At 40.7% G+C, this 9,237-nt stretch overlaps 1 protein-coding gene across 2 annotated transcripts; it reads right to left on the reverse strand.

Moving 5' to 3' along the window:
• Positions 1 to 546: 546 nt before the first annotated feature.
• Positions 547 to 7,855, reverse strand: LOC125628493 (G-protein coupled receptor 183). Of its 2 annotated transcripts, none has more exons than XM_048833567.2 (2): positions 7,477 to 7,855; positions 547 to 4,127 (listed from the first exon to the last, which is right to left on the reverse strand). In XM_048833567.2, the coding sequence occupies exon 2, from the start codon at positions 4,114 to 4,116 to the stop codon at positions 3,049 to 3,051; it is 1,068 nt and encodes a 355-aa protein (XP_048689524.1). In that variant the 5' UTR covers positions 4,117 to 4,127; positions 7,477 to 7,855; the 3' UTR covers positions 547 to 3,048. The 2 variants fall into 2 exon arrangements, with proteins under 2 accessions (XP_048689524.1, XP_048689609.1); XM_048833652.2 differs by having other exon boundaries at positions 547 to 4,130.
• Between the last annotated feature and the right edge of the window lie 1,382 nt (positions 7,856 to 9,237).

Here is a 9,237-nt window from a genome sequence, read left to right on the forward strand (position 1 = left end):
GTGTTTGCAGCAGGCTAGCGTGTCTGGCTCAACAAGACAAGGGTACTGAAGTCACAAGCTGCAAGGGAAAACAGGCTCAAAGGTAGTCCCAGCACATCAGGTGGCAGTCCCAAGGGGGTTTCTATGATCCAACCCGTCACAGGTGTGTTGTAATCTCAAATGTTTGCTCCAAAACAGGACATTCAGCTGTAACAAAACTCCAATGACTCCATCAGCAAGGTACAAAACACGGAGGAAAGTGCTGTCCTTACCTCACTGATTTTATGAACTGAGGCTCAGTCTTGCAAGGTGCTGTTAGCTTCACTTCCCGTTGACTTCAGTGAGAATAGAGAGTGCCCCTTGCACAGGGTAATCATCACCTCGGTTTGGTTTGGTTTGTCATTTAGATCATGATCCTCTCAGGTGCTGATTGCAATTAAAAAAAATAAGTGTGTAACAGTGCTTCTAATTTAAGGGGATTAAATTTAGTAGGTTTGGTGGAAGAAGTGCATTTTAAGGAGGGTTTTTGTGCAAGAGCTTTATTACATGCAAAAATAAAGTTTACAATTCACAAGACAAAGTTTTTATTTGAAGAAGAAAATGCAATGAAGAACAGAACCAGTCTGAAAGACAAGGCTTCTTCTGGGGAAAAAAAAAATTATCCTACTCATCACAAAGAATCATGGGGCAAAAGTCTTGTTTGACAAAGGAAAGTGTGTGTGAGGTTTTCCAAGAATTTTTAAAAGACTCTTTATTCCCTCAGCCTTCTTATAGTGTGTGTATGAGAGAAAATGGGTGCATTGGTTTGTGCTCTCTGTTGTACCCAACTATTTGAATGGATTTCCAAAGTAATTTAGTCACCAGATCTTATACAGAATCTGAAATTTCTAATGTAAAGTCTTGAAAAGCAGCTAGACATATACATTTTTAAAATATTGATGTTTGATAAAAATTGTAATGTTACTCTTCCACCTCCTCAGGAGAATGGTCATAAACTAACTCTATGGAGGAACTTCAAAGATCTCAATCACCCTCCTCCTTAAAAAGGTTAAAGATGGGCAATGTGCAAAGCATAAACTACTATCTATCCTCCTCTGTTCAGATTCTGAGATTGGGCCAAAATCTTTCTAGGGGGCTTATCCTCATAATGGGCATTTTAACCGGATTAGTTTAGACTTGGAAAAAAGACTGAGTGGAGACCTGATAACAGTCTTCAGATATGTTAAAAGGCTGTCATAAAGAGCACAGTGATCAATTATCCTCCATGTTCACTGAAGGTTGGACAAGAAGTAATCTGTTTAATCTGCAGTGAGGGAGATTGAGGTTAGACATTAGGAAAAACTTTCAACTATAAGGATAGTTAAGCACTGGAATAGGTTACCTAGGGAGGTTGTGGAATCTCCATCATTGAAGTTTTTTAAGAACAGGTTAGACAAACTACCGTCAGGGATGGTCTTAGTATACTTATTCCTGCCTCAGTGTGGGCTGGCCTCACTAAGTCCCTTCCAGACCTTCATTTTTATTCTTCTTCTGTTAATGATTATATACGTCTAGAACCATACGTAACCCACAAACTCTTTGTCTCTATTTCTTTGTCATGACTCTCATTTGCAAAGACATTTATAGCTTAAAATACCTTCCAACAAAATTAGCTGGCCAGTTTTACACCAAACAAAATGGAAAGTTATTCTGTAAGGTGAGCTCCTATCTTTGATGAATCCGTGACTCCAAATAATTTATAAAATCCACATTCTTCAGAATATTGCACTATGTTACCTCCTATTACATATGGTTTGTCTAAAATAACTTGAGACAACGAAACTGCTTTTGACCATTTTGAATGGGGCAGAAATAGGGACCTGTTTTTTTCTGAAAACCTTTAAATTGTGTTAAAATATTCCACACTTGACAATCCAATGTATGCTTAGCCCCTAATATTCAAAATAAATTTACAATCTTAAATTTGAAAGTAGAATGAAAACATTTAGCTCCCCTCATGTCCAAACTTCTTTTTTTAGCAGCTCCTCACTGCTAATTATTAGATTACATTCACTTGTTACAGGAATTGTTGTGGCCAGTTGCAGTTCTGTTTTGTCTTTTTCCACAGTAAAGACATATCAAGCCACAAGATAATCTGAGAAATTTTGAGTCAGTTTCAGTTTTAAAATATACTGTAGATACTCTGGGATTATACAGATGAGGTCAGACTTTTGAAAGAGGGACATTCCTGCTACTGATTTCAGCCATCTCCCAGAGTCCAGTAGATGCTAATAAGTACAATTTCAATCACAAGACAGGAAAATGGAAGACTGGCTTCATGTCAAATAGCTATAGAACACTGGTGCGATTAGTTGTTTCATAGTGCTGCTTCATCACTTTAATTGAACTGGATTAATACCTGAATATTTACTATTTCAGAGCATCATTCCAGATTTAACAAACATACAGACTTTTTACCATTTTCAAGAAGCTGTGCTCTGTATAAAGCACAGTTTTGTGCATGCCATTTCCAAAGGACTATGAATATGTTTTAATTGTTTATTTTAACGACTATTGAGAAGATGAGGATCTCACTCTGTCCATTTGTTTGTACAGTTTGTACACCTACTGAATTCCAAGCCATAAACTTCTATAAGAAATACATGTTCAAATTGTAATGAATTTCTAATACCATGCTGTTATAACAAGTTTCAGAAATCATAAAATGGTGACTGCTCAGACTTCTGATAGTGTGTGTGTGTGTGTCTGTGTGTCTGTGTGTAAAAATATATATCTTGGTCTAAGACCTTGTCGATACCCAACTCTTTTCTTAAGATTTCGACCCTTCTCCTGCCACAGGGTCAGCTCCATTGAATGGTGAGAGTATAAGTGTGGAAGAGGTGCTGGTGGTTTACTACCATGCCATCTTGTTCTGGCGAGTGTTAGATGATACAGTGGCAAAGACACCAGCAACTTGTCTGTACTTATGCTCCCACCTTTGCTGCCACCTATGGAATTTCTCCAGTGCAACAATGGGTAATTTTAAGATAAGAACTCTGAGTAGACATGGACAAATTGAAAATGTTATAGCTAAGCTGAGGATGAGCAAACTCCTTGGTTGTGGCTGTTGCTGTTGCTTTCTGAATATGACTTTCCAGTGGAGGAGGATGGAACGGAGCCACTGGTTCTAAATAGTCTTAGGAGTCTTCTCTTATACCCTCTAAATGCAAAGAAGTAAATTATTGGATCAATGCAACAGTTCATGTTCATAAAAGCCACTGTGATTTGAAGAGACATCTTGAAGGCTTTCTGTGCTGAGCAAGATGGCTGGTGTAGTATCTTTCTGATCATGAACTGAATGATATTTAAATGGTAAGGACTAAAGCAGATCACAACTGCAAGGAGCACAACCAGTATGATTGTGAAAGCCTTTCTGTGGTGCCCATTCTTATCTGTCAGGGGGTTTTCTTTGGCTGCTCTGCACAGTTTTAGGTTGATCTGCACATAACAAACTAATATAATCCCCACTGGTAGGCAGAATCCAATCATGCAAGCCCCCAGAAGGATAAATGGCAACTTAGGAATTTCTTCAAAGTTGAAATATTCCATGCAGGTCAGCTTATCTCCTATCTTCTTGGTCATGGGCCTGAAGAGTAATGATATTGTCTGCAGGAACACAATGAACCATATCAGCATGCAGATATACTTCACTCTGCTCACTTTCCTAAATCTGCCAAGCCGCCGGGTGTGGACCACGGCGATGTAGCGGTCGACACTCACACATGTCATAAAGTAGATGCCCACATACGTGTTCATGTAAAAGATGAATGCCGTCACCCTGCAGAACCAGTCTCCAAAAGGCCAGTTGAATTCTAAGATGTAATAAGCAATTCTTCCAGGCAGAGCAAGTGTGAAAAGGGCATCTGACACAGCAAGGTTGATTAAGTAGAGATCAGTTGAGTTGATTTTCTTCCCTCGGTGGAAGGTGACATAAAGGGCAAGGACGTTTCCACAAGAGCCAAAGACCAGCAGGACAGTGTAAAAGAATGAAAAAATTACTTTCGCTGCAAAGTGGTGGTTATACACGTCGCAGCTGCTTTCATTGCTGTAAGTGAAGACCGTTAGCTGAGATGCAACAGTAGCAGCAGTGGTAGCCATTCTGTGGACTTCTCCTTGGCAGAAGAAAAGACATGACATTAGCAGCTTACTAATAATGTGCACTATCTGTTTTGACAGATAACAAAACTACTTAGGCTTTGTACTTTAGTAGACTCTCATACTTTAGTAGACTCTCATACAAAAGAAGTGAGAGTTCTCATTTGAACAGCGAATTTCCACACTCTGAGTATGTTCTGAGCCAAGATGAGCAGGTTTAGTCATTTGGGAAACTCAGTTCCTAGTGATCTTAGTGTAACATTCTGAACAAAGACTGTGACTTATTTTTTTCTTCAGAACCCTTTAGCTTGGAAACTAATAGCAGGGGGTGTTGTGTCACAGTGTGTCAGAAGTTGTTGCTGCCTGTTAAACATGTCTGGTGGATGAGACATGGTATCATTATAGAGAGGGAGATGTGGAATTTCAAATAGAAAATTACATGATAGAGGAGGGGAAATTTAGAAGGGAAAGGTCAATAAAATATAACTTTCTTTTGTTTTGACAGCCTGTGCCAGAAAAGGGAGCAAGGAGAAAAGTATCCATTTGAAGAACCATATCTCTGTATTTATTTGTGGCTGTTCAAAAACCTTTTACAATTACAAACTGTAATAGCTATAGATTATATCAACACTTTTCCTCAGGTGAGTGTATATGGCCAAATCCTGAATTCTCCACTCAGTTTGAATGTGGTCCTTACTCACCCAAGCACCCCAAGACAATAACGTTGTTCTGTCTTTAGTAAAGTCCCTGATTTCCCATTTGCTGCGCTAATACACCAGGGCTCCAGGTTGGCTTGGGAGTCAGTAGCTCCTACCTATACTTTTAGGCATCAAATAAAACTAGTTGGTATCATTTTTCCAACACATAAAGGTAAGGAGACAAATTCAAATGTTGGTTACACCCAGTCTCCTTTATTTGCACTCAAAAGTAAGGCTGTTTACTTGCACACATTATAAAATGAACCTTTCACTCCCTCTTCTTTGCTGTTGTTTCCTGTCACAATAGATACGGCTGAAATAGGATGGGTCCTTACCTGCCTTTTAACCAGCACACTGAGAAAGTTGCCTTCTAACTGCTTATTGTGAGGGTCTCTGAAATGGGAAGTCATGTCTCCAAACTGCTATTATTCTTTGCGTATTGCTGCTAAAACATAATTACTGTAATTGCCATACTGCAGGGATATGTATTTTTTTGGTCCTTAACAATTGATTGGGTCCCAAGCCCACTGGAAAGATCTACATCGCAAACTAGTCATTGAACAAAATATCTTATATTGCATGTGCTTTCGCCTTGTGTTCTCAGTAGGCAGAGAGGGGATTGAACTGAAAACCTACAGCTAACCCCTCCCTCCCCCCCCCCTGAATTTTGGGCCAGCAGTGTTCAGAATCTGAACCCAGATTTTTCACAACTCTTTTATCTTAGTAGTGTGCTAGCTCAAAACTCCAGATCTGTGCACCCCAAACTCTGAAGGTTGTAAATCCATATCCCAGTTTTGTAAGTTCCGCCCATCTCTAATTTTATGGGAGCAAATGTGAGGCATTAATATTGTTTTGTTTACTGTTGTTACTGCAACAGGAGGCAGCATGATCAAGTGTATTGGGCACAGGATGGGGAGTCTTGCTACCTGAGTTCTTTTCTTGGCTCTTCCACTGACCTGTTCCCAGATCTTAGGGAAGTGGGTCACTTCGCCACTCTACACGTCTGTATCTCCTCCCAGCATTGGTTTGGCCCATCTGTTATCATGACCACAGTGTCTTTGGGCCAGAGACTGTCTCTCACTACATGTCTGTGCAATATCTAGCACAATGGATCTCAGTTGGAACTCTAAGTACTATACAAATAAATACGAAAAATAAATCATCTTTCTGAGTGCCTCCGTGGGTGCTAGAAGGGTTGTTTCTTTGGTTCCTTCTCTTTAGCGCTGTTTCCTTATCTTTCTCCTTTTCATCAGGGAACTCTTAGGCACCGCTATTTTGTTTGTATTTACCCTTCATTTTATTCTCTCTCTCCTGCCTTTTTATATATTTAAATGTTGTCTCCTCAGTACTTATCTGGCATGTTACATAATATTAATGCTCATAGCACCCGTCCAAGGTAGGTAAGTATTATTTCCAGTTTCCACATGGGGAAACTGAGGTACACAAACTTGCCCAATGCCAAACAAGAAGTCTATGTCAGAGAAATGCATCTTTAAACTTGAATTCCACCCTTCGCCTCCCTCACTGTGCCAAAGCACAACGGCTTTACAATAGCACGTGTCTTTAGAAACCGTGTCTTGTCACAGAGGGTCTGTGCAGCAAAACATGAGCTCAGTGTGGTAGACGATACACGGAATGTGACCATTTCCTGACTTTGGTGGGATTAAATTAGATCCTTTTATCATGTCACACTTGTGGTTTGGTTTTCTGGTCTCATCACTTGCTAATGGTGCCGCACGGGGCTGCTGGGGAGCACCTCTGCAGCCAGGATGCCTGCTGCTGCCACTGCCACTGGTGTAGTGCATCCTTCCTCTGCCCCCCTGCTCCTAGCCTGACTCCACACGTAGATGCCTCAATTCAATCAATAGTGAGTAGGTGTGTACGTAACAGTGGCTAGGCATAGCAAAGGTAGGTGCGGTGCAAGCTAACCACACTGCTCTGCCAAAGCAACAGCCTCTCCAGAGCAGAGCTGGTGAATCGTGCTGAAGGCTATCAAACTCGATGGTTGTGAGGTGTGGACAAATGTTCAGACCATCCTGAGTTGGAGCCCCGTACAGGCCTCCAAAGCCGACTAAAAATTCCCTGAAACATTTTGAAAACACGGCAGATCAGAGCTGACACTTTCCTGGTTACCTGGGAGGAGCAGTGTTGTACAGTAATTCACTTGCATTGTGGAATAGCACTCAAACTGCTTTCAATCCACATGACGAAAAAGTCACTCGGAAAAGACAGAGCGTGCATGCACACACACACACGTGTGCACACACACACACACCTCCAAGCAAAGATCAAACTGGGAGAAATGCTCTAGCAAAATCCCATGTATTCTAGCCTGTCCAAATGGAGCAGATTAAACTTTCCAGCAGTGTTACATAAATCATTTTGTAGGTAAATTTACCTCTTAATCACAATGGTTACAGTACAGCCTAGTAGAAAACTTGTTTAAAGACATTCATTATGCCGAAAATAGACACTGTACTGTCTTATTAAAACTAGATCTCTGTCTGTTCCCAAAAAAGCTAAAATACAATTAGTTAATTAGAGATGCTTTTCAGATAAGGTCCTATTTAAACAACCACTTAGTCATTTTTTTCCTTGCACTGCCAAATTCAGTCTCTGAAAGCACAACACCTGTAAGAAAATAAGACAAGGAGAGCTGGCTTACCAGGGGCTGATGAGGAGGTGGCCAAGAGGTGGTGGTGGCTGTTGAGAAGCTCTTGTCTCAGCTCTTTCTCCTGTGCTATATTAGTGGAACATTTATTAAATGTAATATTCTTCTAATAGTCCCTGAAAAAATCCCCTTCTAGTGCTTCAGTAAAAACCCTTCTGTGTCTTGCAGCGAGCAGGAACAGAGAGAGAAGACCAAAAACGAAGACTGCTCTGCCTTTCCTAATCTAGTCAGCATCGTATGGGTGGTGACTGAATGAGATCCATGTATCACTTGTCAGCCGTGAGATACCTGCTTCCTCCAGCAAAAAGTAGCTTCGTCTGTGTACTCCCCTTCCGCTTCATGCTGTGCAGAGGGCTGTGCCTGACGAGGCAAGGTGGTGCTCTTTCATCTGGCTTCTCTTTGTAGCACAATAACATTTATGCAGTTCTTTGTTTGCAATTTGAGAAAGGAATGAAAAAACCCAGCAAATTCCCCAAGCTGAATATTTTGAAGATCTCACCATTCCCCCCTACTCCCACCTCCTTTTTCATATATTACAAGAAATAGATTTCATTCTTGCTCACTAGTTAAGGAAGTGATTTATACCAGAACACTAAACCACAAGTATGTATTGTTTAGGGTGACCAGACAGCAAATGTGAAAAATCGGGACAAGGGGTGGGGGGTAATAGGAGCCTATATAAGAAAAAGACACAAAGATCGGGACTGTCCCTATAAAATCGGGACATCTGGTCACCCTAGTGTTGTTAAAGGCTTTAAACTCACCAAAGTGAGAAAAGACTAAAATACTACATGTTATCTATAACACTGCTTGGGTTTTGCTTGCATGTGTGCTGTGTAAGACAATGGTTGGAGACGTGCTGTATTTAGAAGATCAATGAAGTGAATTAAAGGTGTAACTTGTGCCTTTATGCTGAATTTTCTGATAGTTGTGTTCTTAAATCACACCCTTAAATGTGATTGCCCCTAGAATTCCCTGATTCCCCTGACACTGCTGTGAGATGCCATTAGGACTGTGAGTCAGTAGAAAACTCTAGTGTTACACCAATGGAAAACCTGTGTGAAGAGAGAATCGGGATCAGTATCTCTGGTTTAATCTGAAAAAATGGAAGAAGCACACACATGTGCATGTCCTTCAGATGCAATTGGGTTTGAGGTTCTTTTAAGGGATTCAAGTATGTTTGTAATTTTCCTGACTATTCATTCACAGCACAAGACCACTACAGGGTCCATTCTTTGTACTAATAAAAGTGTGCAGTCTGTATTAACTTACTACACAGTGTGACAGGCATTTAGCTGCAAATGGTGTAGCGTTCTTGACGTGAATAACTTTTTGGGAAATAACTGTGCTTGCCCTGTAGTGGCCTTTAAAATCTGTACATCTTAGCCATTTTTTATTTTGAAAATACCAAAGGATGTCAACATCGTTCTTTGAGTGCTTGCTCATGTCCATTCCAGTGTGCGCATGTTAGAAAGTTTTCCCTCATTGGTAGCCGTTGGGTTGGTTTTGGTGCCCTGTGAAGTCGCGCCCTCATAGCACTGGTATATTGGGCCCTGCAGACCCACCTCCCCCTCAGTTCCTTTTTACTGTCCATGATAGTTGCTGGAACTTCAGCTTGTCCTTGTGTTCACGCAAGTATTTCTTTAAGTGGACTTTAGTTTTCTCTACCTGTATATAGTTAATTATAGTGGTTGGAATTTAGAATTTAGTTTGTTTAGTAGATTGGAACCCTGCTTACTGGGGTTCCCACTTACC

This window comes from Caretta caretta, chromosome 1 (assembly GCF_965140235.1).
Source record: "Caretta caretta isolate rCarCar2 chromosome 1, rCarCar1.hap1, whole genome shotgun sequence".
In the NCBI taxonomy this organism is placed as follows: Eukaryota; Metazoa; Chordata; order Testudines; family Cheloniidae; genus Caretta; species Caretta caretta.